Genomic DNA, 15,348 nt, shown 5'->3' with positions numbered 1-15,348 from the left:
CTTTCAAATGTGTGTTAAAATACACTCGAAGTGTTAAGAAGCTTCGTTCTTTCTCTCCCTATCACCTTTTTAGGTCTTTAAATCACTACGCAGCGTTAAATACTGTCTCATATACGAAGCATCCATTTCATCTCGTTCAAAATTAGCGCATCCGTGATGTATTACAGTTACTCTGAATTTTTTTCCATCCGAATACTTTTCGAAAAACAATTTTGCTTCTCTACCCAACGTAGATACTTCACTCTCGACTAGCTAGAACAGCGTTTTGATTATATGCCTACGAAAATTCAAGATCGAGAGAGCAAATGAAAAGTTGTTGGAATAATTATGAATACTAATGTTATGGAATACATCGAGCGCGCGTCGAATAGAATCCCATTTCGAAGTGAATAATTATTCTCTTTTCATATAATAGCTAATCTAGTAATATAGGTAAATAGGATGGTTGGAGGTGTTCGGAAATGGTAGGGCATTTCAAAAGTTAAAGTCGACGATGATCCGGTGCATGAAATTGATCGTTACAGATTTTCTTTTTCCATGAGGCATAGAGTATCCAACAACGATAATGCAGTCCTTAAAATTCGTCATTCATCTCTGTCTCGAAAGCTCATTCGCAAGGCGTGGTATTCTAGATATGTCAAAACTGAGCTAGCGGCACGTGTTTGCATTATTAGAAAAGTACCCGTACTCTACATACACTGTTTCTAATCTCTTGCTACATTTGGTTTAATCCCCATGCTTCCACAGCACGAATAGTCGGAAATGTTTTTGATTATCCATGATAAAATAAAAGAGGTAACGAAGCTTAAATTTATTGTTAAAGCTCCAATGAATACATCAAACTTCGGTCGAATCAATTCATTTATTATTTGCACATGACCTCTGTATATTTGATAAATTATTCCTAAATACATTGAAACATATGTATTTATAATGAAATATCAAGCAATGGGCTGTGCAAACTATAAACTATAATTTCTATCGAATAGCTGCTTTTATGTCAACAGGGCTTTGAGACTCAGTTCAGTTTGTCCTCCTCCTCGTCCACGTCCGACCACCTCCAACCATCGCCAACCACCCCCAACAACCACCGCCGACCACCTCGGGATAGTAATAAATATTTTCAGTACAAGAACACGTCAAGAATATTATGCAAGGATTAGTATAATTGATCAAATAATAGAGAATATAATAAATTTTATAAGTGCATTTATAGCTACTGAATTTGTGCTTGCGCGAAAAATGAATTGAAATAATTTATTGTAAACACGACAAGTTTAAAAAATTTCAGATAAAATATAATTACAATTGCCATTAAATATTATAAGAATATTATACTCACCATACACAAATAGTAACATAGCTTTTTGTTTTTGGTTTACATGAAAATAGTTGATTGTAATTATTTATTTCGTAATATTATCGTATACAAATGGTTGAAAACTGAAAGCAATCAATAATTATATAGCTAAATATTCAAGTAACACCGAGAAAAGGTCAATAATGAAATCAGATAATGGAGAAAAAATATCTTTCATGTCTGTTCAATGTGGAAACTGGGTTTTTTAAATGCTGCCATATGAAAGATCGGGAAAAGTACGAATATTTTTTTTTCAATCAATCAAATACGATAATTATTAAGCGAAACGTTGATTGTCGGCTATTTTTATTTTAATGGGAGATAACTAACGAAGCTTTTCGAAATTTCGAGTGTATCTTAACTCACATTTGGACTGTACAAGAAAACTCTACCCATCATCAATTTTCGGAAAATGGCGAAGTTATTAGGTGGCAATTGAAGCGCCTCGCCGCTGGAATCTTGAATCGACAGCAAGGATGGCGTACGTAATTTTTGTCTGAAATGCAAAAACTAAAATTACTTTGAATTGACATATATTTTTACTATAGATGAACTAAAAAATTCAGAAAAAAACGTTAAATCACATTGACTTTCGTTCAGAATTTTCTTGGTAAAAATCATTACTTTTTACGTTTGAGCTCGACAATCATCACTATGGTCTCACGGCTTTTTGGGTTATTTTGGTAGAGGGCCTGGACAGCCAGAACTACGGAAAATTAGTCCTGAAGGTCAAAAGTCACCGGATCAAGGACCTGGACAGCCAGAACTACGGAGCGCTCTTTCTGGATGTCAAAATCCACCAGGTGGAGGACCTGCACAGCCAGAACTACGGAAAATTAGTTCCGATGGTCAAAAGTCACCAGATCAAGGACCCGGACAGCCAGAACTACGGAGCCCTTGTCCTGGAAGTCGAGTTTCATCAGGTAGCGGACCTGGATCATAGAAACTACCGAGCGTTTGTCCTGGAAGTCGAGTTGCACCAGGAAGCGAACCCGGAGCGCAGGATCCAGGAGGGAAAGAATTTAACCCGGTACTCGAAATCTGCGGAGCGCGATTCTCATCCGTCCGCTCTACTGCGCGGTTATTTCCAGACTGAGGAATTCGGCTAGCCGATTTTAGATCGATTCAGAAAAAAAAAAATGTTGGGTGACGTTACTTCCTGAACATCCGGCATCCAAACTTTGGTTTCGAACTTTAATACTATGTATGATGTATGATGTATGATGATGATGTCTGATGTATGATGTATGATGATATTATATGATGTATAATGATTTTAGTTTTCACATTTCATACAAGAAATACGCACTTCATCTTTCCTGCCGATTCCAGATTCAAGCGGCTAGGCCCTTCGATGGTCAGCCGTTGACTAAAGATATATTCTTCAGTTAATAGGTCAGCTAATCGGCGTCCGTACGGGGTATATGAAAATTTCACTCTGTTCCCGTTCGTCATTCCATGAGCATAATAATATTCGACTCTGTATTATGTAGGTACACGTGGTGAGCGATGGTAACGTCAGTTCGCGTCGCCTCTACATACCGACCGCTTATCGTATTGAGTTGCGCGTGTAGGGGAGGACGCAGAGAGCACTGCTTGACGATGAATTTATGTCGGCCATTATCGATTACGAAAAGCCCATAAGGCTTAGCAGTCTTTATACATCTTCAGTCAACGTATGTAATTACGGTGTCGATCATGAATGTATCTAAAGCAATAATTTTGCTATAACAACAAATTATTATTTTATTTATTACAATTTATCTATGCATAAATTGTCTATCATAAAGAGAAATCAGTGATTTGATAAATCATTCATTAAAGTAAATGTTGTTTAATCATGAAAAGTAAATTTAAGAATTAAATTTTCCCGCCTCTGTGGAACCTGTAACTGTGCTGCCCTCAACTACACACAGTTCAGTGAAGACAAGACCCCTATTAGTAAATTCATATATCGAAAAAATCGACAATCGATTCGGTCCGGATCTCTTTCCGGTTTTCGCAGCTCATCATTTCCCCGCCATTTTGCGGGACGCGTCTTTTCTTGTGTTGCATGCTAAGGAGCCGCTAATAAATCTAGATATATTACCTGTGTGCGAATTCCTGTGAAAGTAATTGGTGTGATCCGCATTCGTGGCGAAGAGCAATAACACTGCTATGATTAAAGCAGAGGAGTGAGTACGATGTTTCTGTATTTTCCACAGAAAAATAAGGATTTCTAACACTGTTGGAAACTGTTGTCAAGTCGGCAAGGCGATAACAAACACGATGTCTGCAAACGTAACTCTAGTAACTGGTAAATAAATTCTAATTCTAGGGTGCAAATGCAAAACAGTAACGAAGACAGGGACCGAAGTCGAGAACGTGATCGTAACCGCAGATCTGACAGACAACCGCGAATGAATTCAACCAGTCGCGATCGTAGCCGCGAACGGAACGACCGAAGTGCCGGAAGAAAGGTATCCGATCGACGAATCTACGTATCCAATATTCCTTACGATTTTCGGTGGCAGGACTTAAAAGATCTCTTCCGAAATGAAGTTGGAAAAGTTGCTCACGTTGAGTTATTTATGGATGAAAATGATAAGCCAAGAGGATGCGGCATTGTTGAATTTGAAGACGCAGACTCGGTGAAAATAGCCGTTGATAAAATGCATCGATTTGATATCAAAGGCAGGAAGCTGGTCGTTAAAGAAGTAGGACATTTTTACCTTTAATCATAAGTGTACTCTTATCCCTGGATAACTTTAACTCAAATTTGCAAATTCATTATTTTTTGTAGGATTACGACGTCGAGCGAGACAAGTATGGTCGGCTAGCATCGACACGCAATAATGATCGACCACGAGAAGACAGATTTAGAGATCCTCCACGATCCAGTGGCGGTCGACAAAATATGCAAACACCCGTTGGAGGTGGTAGTGGAGGTGGTGGCGGTGATAATAAATTTGGAAATACGTATGGCCTCAGTACGCAGTTCTTGGAGTCCTTGGGAATTTCTGGTCCTCTGGTTACCAGAGTCTTTGTTGCAAACGTGAGTGGAAGATGAGAGGGTCTTTGCAGTGGCTTTCATAGTAATGAAGAATTACATTAGAAATCTTGTTACCTTCTTCATTTTTCAGTTGGATTACAAAGTTGATGAGAAAAAACTACTTGAAGTTTTCAAATTAGCTGGTAAAGTACTTCACGTCGAGCTCGGCAAAGACAAAGATGGAAAATCTAGAGGTTTTGGGGTTGTGGAGTATGATCATCCCGTTGAATCAGTCCAAGCCATATCTATGCTCCATAATCAACAACTTTTTGACCGCCGTATGACTGTGAGGCTTGACCGTGCCAATGAGCCTGATATGCCTCCTAAACTCCCTGAAGGTATCTTAAATTACATTTTTTCATTGCAATTTTTTTAAACAATTGCCTTGAATTATGCTCATTTCAATAAAATGCTGTGTCATTCTAATTTTTGAATAAACATGTACGAGACATCTAGGTATTGAGCTTAACCATTTTTATTGTTAAAAAATAGGTTTGAAAGGAATTGGTATGGGTCTCGGTGCTGGTGGAAATCGATTGATGGATGTAGCTAGGAACATTCCAAGTGTGCAACCAAATAATCCTCCAGCAGTTAACCCTATCTCAACACCAGTCCTTGCCACAGGAGCATTCGGCAGTGGGCTAAATAATGTTGTACCTGCACAACTAGGTAAGTTCCTTTCATGAAATCACTTTTTATTAATCCGTTGAACTTGTTTTTGAATATACTCGTTCAAAAATTGTGACGAGACATTAATAAAGTTCTGTAGTCGTATTGTTATCTCTATTGATTATACCGGTAAGACTTATCTGTGTTCAAAAATCATTGATATGCTGTAGCTAGTTTGTATACAGATATAAAATATCATATTACTTTTCACACAGCATCTGCACTCTCAAATTCGAATGCGGCAGCACTTCAAGCCAGTTTAGCTGGTGGTTTGGGTGGCAATCTAGCAACCAGTTCATTGTTGAATTCGTCCCTCACAAATGAATTAGCATCAAATCTCAACAACTTTGGAGGTGGAGTTGGAGGGCTTTCTAATCTTCAAGCTTCTTTTGCCAATGCTCAAAGCAACCTTGGTGCCTTTGCACCTAGGGGTATGGGAAAGTTGGACAACGAAGTAGGGTTTGGTGGAAGTAACAGTTTTGGTGGTTCAAATTTTGGTAGCAGGGATTTCGATGGGAACTTTAGAGGAGACAATGATCGTATGTCCGGAGGAACAGCGGCATTTTCTACAAATCAAAACCAAAGTGTAGGTGGAAATCGACAAAATACCAATGGTGGAAGATCTTCCGATACAATTCTAATTGGCAATGTAAGTATAGTAATCAGTATCAGTAACTTCAATTCAATTGTAATTCGATGTCTGATATCAATAGTTTAGTAATATATCACTTTTACGAGGACAAATTAAACGTATTTCAGTTACCACCAAGTACCACATGGCAGATGTTACGTGATAAATTTCAAGATGTTGGTGAAGTGAAATTTGCTGAGATGCGGGGCTCTGACATGGGATTAGTCCGATTTGCTTCCGAATGGGAAGCTGAGCGAGCTGTCGGTATCCTTACTAAATGTTAAGCAAACGGAATGAGGTGCATACACAGGGTTCGTACGCACAGGGAAAACCGGGAAAACTCGGGAAATTTCTCACAGCAGGGAAAAGTTAGGGAATTTTGAAAATAAGACTGGAATTTTGAGTCTCGCAGAAATAAACTCGTTCTTATAGTACTATCGATCTTAGGGGGAAAAAATTGCAGTTAAAATTTTGTTCCGTCACCCCACTTCATACATTCTATCTATATTACATAATACCAAACCTCGTTCGTTTTTCTTCTTACGGAAAATCGCAGGTTGTTTGTAAATGAATAGCAGGCAGTAATACAGTTATTAGGATATACTAAAGGTATTAGTATCAACATGTAAAAGAACTGTGATTAGTCAGCGACATATTTTTTGAAAGGTTACTGGAAAAACCCCTATTTTTTGGAATATCTGGATAAGTGATCGAATTTCAGATTCCAAAAAGCGTATGAACCCTGATACTTCTTCACTATATCCAATTTTTAGTCGATTTACGAAGTTTGGTATGTCACGATATATGACGGGTAATGTTTCAGGTATTTATGTATATTTATCACAAAGATTCACTGATTTCTTAACAAAACAATCTCAGCAATGATGGACCGATCACGCATTGATGGTAGGAACATTGACGTTCGCCTCTACTAATGCTTCGCCTCCAAGGTAATCCTCAATAAAACTTCCACTGAGTACCAGATTTTATTTTAAGCAATTTTGCATAACCGAAGCGAGGTCGTATAGTGTCGGCTGCATTGCATGTGTTTTGATGTCAAAACTTGTGGCTCATTCGGATTGTAGGAGTAAAAGTATTCTAGTCGCGGTAAGAACTATCTGTCTTCGATAAAGTAATAGTTGGAAAATTCATTCAACGTTGATCAGCATTTTCATCCTACTTTGGGCTCGTTCTTCCACCAAGTAATTTTTTGTCAATGGATAATTTTACCGTGATTAAATTACAACATGTATTTTTAAGGTATAATATCCGTGTTGTTTCATCGCTAAATCGTTGTTTCATTCAATGACAGAATTAGTTAGTTGTTAGAATTAGGTTTGCGACGTCTATATAGGTCTTAGATTTGCTTTCTCAGATTACTATTAATAGTAACACAAACTAGTATGTAAGTTATTTCTTAGTACTATGACAAGTGAGATCGTAATTCAACTTAGGGTGTCCCATTCTTAGCAGATTCCTAAGGTATTCCAACAGCGGTGGATCAAACCGGTTATGTTCATTAACACACTGTTATACATTTAAGCTATTATCGTCAATTCGGTAGTGGATATTGCAACCGTTTGTAAATTGATCAATGAGATTAATGTATTTCTTCTGTGAAACAATTCAACAATCTTGTTTGGTCTATCGATTATTGACTGAGAGAAGATACCAGGTGGTTGTGGAGCTCGACATAGATTGATAGGTTTCATGCCGATAACTCTTTTTATGCACCGTTTTCACTCCAGACTTAGGAGGTAGCAGAGTTTGGTCTCAAGATTTGTCGGCCTGTTTTCTAAACACATTGCGCTTTATTCTTGTAGCACACGTAGGGCAAGAGAGTGTAATTAGCTGATTTTTATGTTGAGGTGGTCCATTGGGGTTCACTCACTTCAAGATTTTGGTGAATCAGTTTCATTGTACCAATAACAACGTCACTTAATGTTCACCAAAACATATACCACATTTCCAATGAGTAATTTTATATCTGCATAACATACTCTAACATTTTTAGTTAATCAATAATTAGTAAATCAATAAGATATTGGAAGTGATGGTAATTTTTTGGTAAACACATAATTTCTCTCGGCAGCACATAGACCTGGAGGAATATCCTGTGAATTGTATGACATTCTTGTGTAAAAACAACTTCATTGATCGTAACTGAATAAAACTCAACTTCAACTTGATTTCAACTTGGGGCGTTTTGTACTTTATTTTTTGTGCTCTTGTGTAATAACCACTTCAACAGAGGGAATTACTGATCTTTGTCGACATTCGGAAAAGGTCTATGGCAAATTGGATCCTCGTTGATAATACAGGTGAGATAATTTAAAGGTGTTTTTACATGCCGTAACTCCGCAAACAGATGATGCAAAAAAAAGGTATTTTGTGTTAGGAAGTGGAATATTCTAATAACTACGAGGCATATTTTATTTGGGATTGGTCTTACAACTACAAATTGTATTGTACGTGACTCCAAATTCGTTTGATAATTCGATACCTCCGTTTTTTTTTTTTTTTTTTAATTTTTTTTCCATTTTCTAATAAATTCAAATTAGTTTAAAGTGATAATCAATTCAGGCTGTATTACTATGAGTTTTTTTTTGTATCAAATTATGTTGGCTGTTTTGAATTGTCTATGTGTCTTTAAAGTTTCGATTTGAAATTGGCATGTTATTTCAGCTTCCATACTTATCGAACTAGGAGGAAAGTTGCAAATTAAATCAAACCGTCCAATGGGTGTGTGGTAGATGTTGATATATAATATTCAGTGACGCTCGAATATTTTCACCTTATAGGTGGTTTGCCGTTCTTTCAAGAATCGATATCAATTTGTTATGAGCGGTCATAGCATTCGAATGTTGAATACTTCTATGAAGTTAGTAATTTCCAGATACGATCATCACTTTATGGTACTCTGCTTTAATATTTGCTTGAAACGAATAACTAACAATTGAGGTTTATCAAAACAAATACAGACGTGAAGTAAGATTTTTCGATTGAGTATGTACATAAATCAGTTGAATTAAATTCCAGAGAAGACAAAAAATGTTTTATTAGCAAATTTGTAACAGCTGTTTGTATTCCTTTAAAGAATGGAAAATGTTGATTATAACAAAAATCTAAGCAGCTAATAAAAATCGTTTAGTTCTCAGTCTTGAAAATATGACAAACTTAAGAAAATATTATTCTCGTTGCCGATCGTTGTCAAATACCTTTGATATCTAAAGTTTCAATGTAAAATTAGCTATCTCCAATGATATTGTAGCATATGGGATTGAATATTTTTCAGGACGAAATCGATTCCTGTGCCGAAGTGAGGGAAACGAAGAACCAAAAAGGTAGGTTTCTAGAGAAGGAATGTGTCTTTAAAAAATATTGTTTCATTTTCAGGAATTTCGTACTGTAACTTGAAGAATCGATCCAATACAGTAATAAAATACGTGGAACGGAATATGATCAATAATTGGAAAATAACGTAAAATGTATCCAGAGGTGTGTGTATGAGTATGTGTGAAAAAATAAAGGATAGCTGGTATACTTCTCTTAACACGTTTGTATTTTCAAACAGTCTTTATATTAAAAAACAATATTTTATATTTATAGTATGTATATATATATATTTTATTTTATCACAATTGAAAATGAAAGTAACCGTGTTGGGCAAGGCTGAAGGTTCCGTTGCACATTATTCGATCATCTCGCCCGACTTATTGGTTATTTAGTAAATATTAATTTGTATTCTATAACCCAACGATATATTGTATAAACTGATGTGTCATTCAGATCTACAAATAACGTATAATCGTGTCATAGCAATGCCAGAAATACCACTAAAACCATGTTAAGTAATGCATTATTATATTTATTCACACGCGATACACCTTCAAACAGGTGATACTTCGATCAAGCAACTATAAATTTGATTTTTTTGTTTCTGTATCCTATTTTCAAATAATGACAATAGTAATGTAGATTCATAGTATGGCGTGTGTAGGGTTTCATGTATAAGCAAATATTGCGAGTTTCCAAGCTTACCATACTAAAAAGTTTGTATTTATTCGACGGATTTCTCAGTACAGCCCTCTGCTTTTCTTTATGCAATTACGATCTCCCAGGGTAAGGAATCAAGTAGTCGATAGTGTCTCAATGCTTATACCAGAGAAATTGTCTCGTCTGGTTGAGTAGAACGTTACACCTGCTAACTGACATGTAATCAGCTGTATATCTGACTGATAACACCACCCAGAACAATAACTGCGCGTTTCTGCGATAACGGACTGTTGACTATTTGAACTACTGTTGTTTACTCTTGATTAGCCAAAATATATGGTTTTCATTTTCCTAGGATCACTATCAAATAATTCGTAGATTTCTTTCCAGTACAATTCTAGTCTCTCGAAACAGATCGTTGTAAACAGTTTTTAGCACATTTTAACGAGACAACTTCTATGGTATTTCTATTTGTTAGTGCATCGCGACAAAAGCCTGTAAGTGTCTAGGTACTTCGGGACTTTTATGGGTCCGTCTTATAACTCTGGCCGCTAAACACGCGAGTGTTGTGTACTTGAGCGGTTCTACAACATCGTAAATAGTTTGATCTTTCAACAACATCTCGAAAGTCTTTCCTTCACCATTCACAGCATCCAAATGAGCACCGGCGTCAAGTAACGTCTTCGCCAATGCTGGTGGGCACGGATGAGACAACGCGGCAAGATGGAGCGCCGTATTTCCGTCGGCATCGCGAGCCATAACATCGGCGCCTGTCGTTATCAGGGCTTTTGCCAAATGTGGAGATGGAAATTCGCAAGCTCGGTACCTTGCGATCACCGTCGCGTCCCTGCTGCATGCCAGCTGCAAGGCGTCTCTGCCCTGTATTCACAATAGAAAAATCCACGTTAATGGTGATCCTATATATATATATATATTTTTTTCTGAAATATATATATATATATATTTTTTTTTTACAAACGCCCAGTTTATGTAATGAGATAAGGATACAAACAGCTCTGTTCGTCGAGTCAATGTATCCGGTTTCATAACTAAATCACCATTGACGTATTTGGTAAAAAAAATGATTCTCATGGGCTAGAGTCTTACTGACATTTCATTATCGTTGCGCAACGCGTTAGTGGAGAAGTAACGATAATATATCATTTCGAGCAACGCACCTGTTTACCCTTTGCGTTTATTCTGACCAAGTCGTATATAGCTTCGTGCAGCTCTCTGTGGGCTTCTGTATCTGGTGGGGGTGTTTTGTGGGTTAGCAAACAAGCCAGGTGTAATGTGATGACAAGAACTCGATTCAGAAAACTCAGGTCACGCTCGCACGCTGGTACTTTATCCAACATCTGTTTTCCCAGTTTGACTTCAAAAACCTACAAAAGTTGGAAAAAATGTATGAATTCAATTTGTACCGTTGTTATTTAGCACATGTTTCTCGCTATTCAATTTATCCCGTCAATTAATGAGATTGTAATAATAACGTTGATTACCGCTTTATTGAACACTCTGACAAGTTCGTTTCGTTCTACGGGAGGAACTCTGCGACCTCTGCTCGTCGGTCTGCCCTCCTCGCCTATCATGAAACTAAAAAGCTCCGTGAAACTGAAGAGAGAGCTTTGGGTCATGGGATTCAATGGTTCGAGGATACTCCGCTGCATATCTAATGCGTAATTCCAAAGCTCTATGCAACGTCCGAACTTTCCAGCGTCGGCGTAGATCGCACCTCGGTATCTTATGTAATAACTGGTGTCTGGATGAGCCGGACCCAATATTCGTTCCCTGATTACCAATGCCTGCATTCGCGTTTCATCTGGATCAGCCAGCAGTTCGTCCAGTGCTTCGGGGTCAGTTATTTCACGCGCAAAATCGTACGCCGCTACGGCAGGTGGTGGTGCTGGCTTCGGCATGATCGGAACTTCCGAGTACCTGTGATCATTAAAGTTACATCAGCAATTTCACGGCGGACGGTGAGCAAATACACAACATGTAAGCAGAATCGCATCTTTCATCACGGTATGGCCCGATGAGGTAGTGTAAAACAAGCAATGCATATCAACCAACCTTTCCTCCATCGCTCTTCTCCAAAGTTCCATCGCTCCGATCATGTCCCTTTTTTTATCGACATAGGTAGCGCCGAGTAGTTCTAAAACGTCTATTCTCTCCTTACGGCCAACCAGGTGTCGCATTCCAATCAGATGCTCGACTATGTGTGTATGACCTGAGGTATAAGAAATATCGTCATATTGTTAACGGTAAAAACACTGACCGGGTACTCTGGCGTGCTGAAGCACGTAGACGCGAGATGGACTGCATCAGAAACCAGATAAGGAACCAGTTTTCACCTGTAACGGCCGCTGCGAGCAAAGGTGTCATTCCGTACGAATCCACATCCATCCGAGCCCCGTGTTCCACTAGCATTTTCAATATTTCTAAAGATCCGCTCTCAGCGCAATCGTGAAGCGCTGTATTCCCCTTGACGGATTTTCGATTCGCGTCAGCGTTCATGGCAAGAAGGTACTTGGCAATTCTGATATGCCCTTTGTAGCACGCGATCATTAGGCACGTGTGACCATGTCTGTTCGCGACTTCTATATCTGAAATTTTGATCAGTGATCGTTGTTACCTTTCACGCATATCGTGACGAGGAGAAAAAAAATTCAAGTCCACTTTATTGCTGTTGCTTCTAAAGCTCTAATTCGGTTATACTTTCTTATAATTTATTTCTATAAAATTTGTAGTTTATAGTTTACTTATATTTACTGCACACGGGCGCACGATTGGTTCCATTTGAATTCTTTGCACATGCGTATAATGTTTAACTTGAATAACAACGTGGCTTCATTAGAAAATATCGAAACACCCTGCGAATCACTTATAAAATATGAATAATGAATATGGTGTAATAATAATCTTACCTGCGCCATTCTGCACCAGGTATTGAACGATGGCATAGTGTCCATCAAAGCACGCGGCTCTTAGGGGGGTGGAATTAGTTTTTGTAGTAGAATTAACTTGAGCGCCGCTTCTTACGAGTAATTTTACCAATGCGGAATGGCCTGCAGCAGCTGCGCACCACAAAGGCGGTGCGCCTTCTATTGTCTCGCCATCAAATACTACTGCAATAAAAAATCAAGGAGAATAATTAGTCGAGAGTTTTCAAATCAGAGTCCCGACCTTTGTATAATATTGAAATATAGATTTAGATACATGTATACTATCTAACGCATAACAGGTGACCTAGACTGTGAGGGTCAACCGGTTAATACAATTAACAATCGAATGTGTAAGAATGATTTTTAACACAAAAAAGTATAATTAAAAAAGTTGTAAGTGGGGAAAAATAAAAATCAAACATTCAAGAGGTCAAATTTCAGTGTGGTAATAATTTTCCAAAAGCTTTTTAGTAACATAGCATATAGATGCAGTTTTAATAATCAGACATACTCATATGTATATTTGCCGGGCCTTATTGATTGGGCACGTAAAAAACAGTCGAGTCAATACCATCGAAGCCTTGACATTTCGTCTGTTTGATTACGTGTTCGACTTTAAATGGACAAACAGCGAAAGGAAAAAACAAGGATAAAAGGTGTTCCGAACCTAGTGTTAATATAATTTGCCATGTCGCATCATATTACGGGTATAATATTTTTTTTGCCTTAGATTTTGTAAAGATGCCGGGATTACACCTAGTCCGAAGCTCTTACCTGATCCAGGCTGCTCGATGTCTGCGTCACACTTTTCAATGAGGTACTCAGCGACGTCGTAGTGACCATTTCTGCAAGCCATAACCAGCGGAGTGGCGCCATGGGTTTTGGCGCCAACTAGCTGCCCTACCTCATCTTTACCACGGAGCTCCAAAAAGACCTGTAAATTGAAAAAGGACCGTTTATGGAGAGTCGTTGGGGTCGTTGGTAAGATAGTTGCATTCGTGCGAAAAAGATGATTCAACTGACACGGATCGATTGAAAACTTAGCATCATACAGTCGACTTCAAAGCATTGTTGGTGTCAAAAGGTTTGATAACAATTCACTTATGTTTATGACGAAGTTCGAGTTGCGGTATTGTACAATAATCACGTAAAAAACATAAAATAAAATAGTGAGAAACCGCAGACATTGGCTTACGGATACATAAATTATTTTGTCTAAAATCTCCAAAGCATTTGTGGTCTGTTTACGCATCAGGACAGTTTTCGAAACGTGCACCCGCAGGTTTCCTCATGCTTGGCCCTTTATCGACGAATAACTACATACGTGTACGAGTAGAGACGTGCCATTCGTGAAAGTGTTAAATGCAAAGTCATCAAACATCTTTTTTGCTGCATTGATGAGTTTGGGTATAAATCATAATTTAATTTGCTAATGAGACTGGCATCTTTACAAGGTGACAAAAGTCTTCACCGCGTTTGCAAAATAGGCACCAGGCTTAAGTGGCAAAAATTTATCATCTTCCATGTATTAGCACTTTTTTCTAATCAAGCCAAGCTGTTCATTCGCATAATATACGATATGCTGCATCGTTAAATGTTATTACAACAGAACTTCGAAATTGCTGTCTTCGGCAATCGCCGGATTTTCATCTTGGTATTGTCGAAACTATTATAATTACTGCCTCATTCTGTGGTAAATGCAAAATTCTTTTGCAACGCATACGCCTTGCAACTTAGCTGGTAGATACGTGGAATATTCACGCAATACTCAAATGCAAAGAACACATCACAGCTAAGCTATAAGGTACGACAGATGGCCAAAATGTCGACGTACAGAAATTAGCTGTATAGAGTGTATAATCAGTCGCGACCTAATCTTGTGATTCGAATTTATTACAGCCCAATGCAGGCATCTTTGCCATGATTTAGGCACCTCGCGAGTATAACAGCGCGATCAGTTTCGAATGTTGAAAAGACATGCGTTAATATGATTTTTCACGTACATTCGAAGATCACTCTTCACGATCACCGGTTCAACGAATCGTTAAAAAACTAATTAACAGTTTTCCCACTCGGTTTAGGCGCAGGGCAATCATTGAAATGACGAGGAATCACAGGTATAATATGAATCTATCAACATCGGTGTCTCATCATGTTTGTCACCAGTACACCACTTTTGCCGCTGATATTTTTTATCGGCTCTGAAATTATTCCTGATATGACCTCGCTTTCTCTGTAGTAATTCTGCGCTCAAACGAACAGACGTACGGTAAGTAAGATCAGTTTATATCTCACTGAAACGCCATACCGCTGATGCGCGGGGAAACCCAGAGATCTTTTTATTTCCTCACTCCTTGGGAACATCGCCAGTTAAACTTTTTAAAACGTAGGTAAATCTCCAGCTATGTACATTTGGGGAACTCGCGGACAAAGAAGCTAACTGTTTCTTTTTCATTTTGTATTTATTGTCGGTCGCGATTCTCGAGTTTACATTGCTGGCATGAAGTTGACAAACGACTTATACTTCATGGAGTATCATTTCTTATTATACTGTATTTAACGCGTATGAGTTATAAGTGATTATTTGTACACGTTTAAAAAACAAATCCGTATAATTGGAAAAAAAGAAAAAACAAAAAAAAGAAAAAACAAAAAAAAAACCATATGACGATAACTAACTCATTTCAACACATTCGACGCAGCTGCAGACAACCGG

The 15,348-nt window shown here is 38.0% G+C and overlaps 3 protein-coding genes across 7 annotated transcripts in view; 1 reads left to right on the top strand and 2 right to left on the bottom strand.

Moving 5' to 3' along the window:
• Positions 1-957: 957 nt before the first annotated feature.
• On the bottom strand, positions 958-2,834 carry LOC124294928. The gene is made up of 3 exons (XM_046742511.1): positions 2,670-2,834; positions 1,727-1,856; positions 958-1,101 (listed from the first exon to the last, which is right to left on the bottom strand). Exons 1-3 carry the CDS (start codon positions 2,813-2,815, stop codon positions 1,024-1,026), a joined length of 354 nt encoding a protein of 117 aa, XP_046598467.1. The 5' UTR covers positions 2,816-2,834; the 3' UTR covers positions 958-1,023.
• A 491-nt stretch (positions 2,835-3,325) lies between these two features.
• LOC107222396 (myelin expression factor 2) lies at positions 3,326-13,547 on the top strand. Of its 3 annotated transcripts, none has more exons than XR_006904821.1 (10): positions 3,326-3,534; positions 3,678-4,056; positions 4,143-4,394; positions 4,483-4,729; positions 4,884-5,060; positions 5,276-5,709; positions 5,820-5,955; positions 6,571-6,641; positions 8,987-9,035; positions 13,363-13,547. XR_006904821.1 is itself a non-coding variant. In XM_015661752.2 (9 exons), the coding sequence occupies exons 1-8, from the start codon at positions 3,518-3,520 to the stop codon at positions 6,624-6,626; spliced, it is 1,698 nt and encodes a 565-aa protein (XP_015517238.1). In that variant the 5' UTR covers positions 3,326-3,517; the 3' UTR covers positions 6,627-6,641; positions 8,987-9,244. The 3 variants fall into 3 exon arrangements, 1 of the variants encoding a protein (XP_015517238.1); XR_001525640.2 differs by lacking the exon at positions 13,363-13,547 and adding an exon at positions 9,088-9,244; XM_015661752.2 differs by lacking the exon at positions 13,363-13,547 and having other exon boundaries at positions 8,987-9,244.
• Positions 9,236-15,348, bottom strand: part of LOC107222398 (protein fem-1 homolog CG6966) — a 29,241-nt gene continuing 23,128 nt past the window's right edge. For all 3 annotated transcript variants that reach the window (XM_015661754.2, XM_046742510.1, XM_015661753.2), the window contains exons 2-8: positions 13,407-13,566; positions 12,615-12,815; positions 12,042-12,293; positions 11,761-11,917; positions 11,190-11,625; positions 10,866-11,072; positions 9,236-10,566 (exon numbers count right to left, since the gene is read on the bottom strand). In XM_015661754.2, the coding sequence (XP_015517240.2) occupies positions 10,162-10,566; positions 10,866-11,072; positions 11,190-11,625; positions 11,761-11,917; positions 12,042-12,293; positions 12,615-12,815; positions 13,407-13,566 (1,818 nt within the window). In that variant the 3' untranslated portion in view covers positions 9,236-10,161. The remainder of the gene's footprint in view (positions 10,567-10,865; positions 11,073-11,189; positions 11,626-11,760; positions 11,918-12,041; positions 12,294-12,614; positions 12,816-13,406; positions 13,567-15,348) is intronic.

This window comes from Neodiprion lecontei, chromosome 6 (genome assembly GCF_021901455.1).
Source record: "Neodiprion lecontei isolate iyNeoLeco1 chromosome 6, iyNeoLeco1.1, whole genome shotgun sequence".
Classification (NCBI taxonomy): Eukaryota; Metazoa; Arthropoda; class Insecta; order Hymenoptera; family Diprionidae; genus Neodiprion; species Neodiprion lecontei.
The sequence above is the reverse complement of the archived record's forward strand: the minus strand, read 5'-3'. Positions and strand labels throughout refer to the sequence as shown.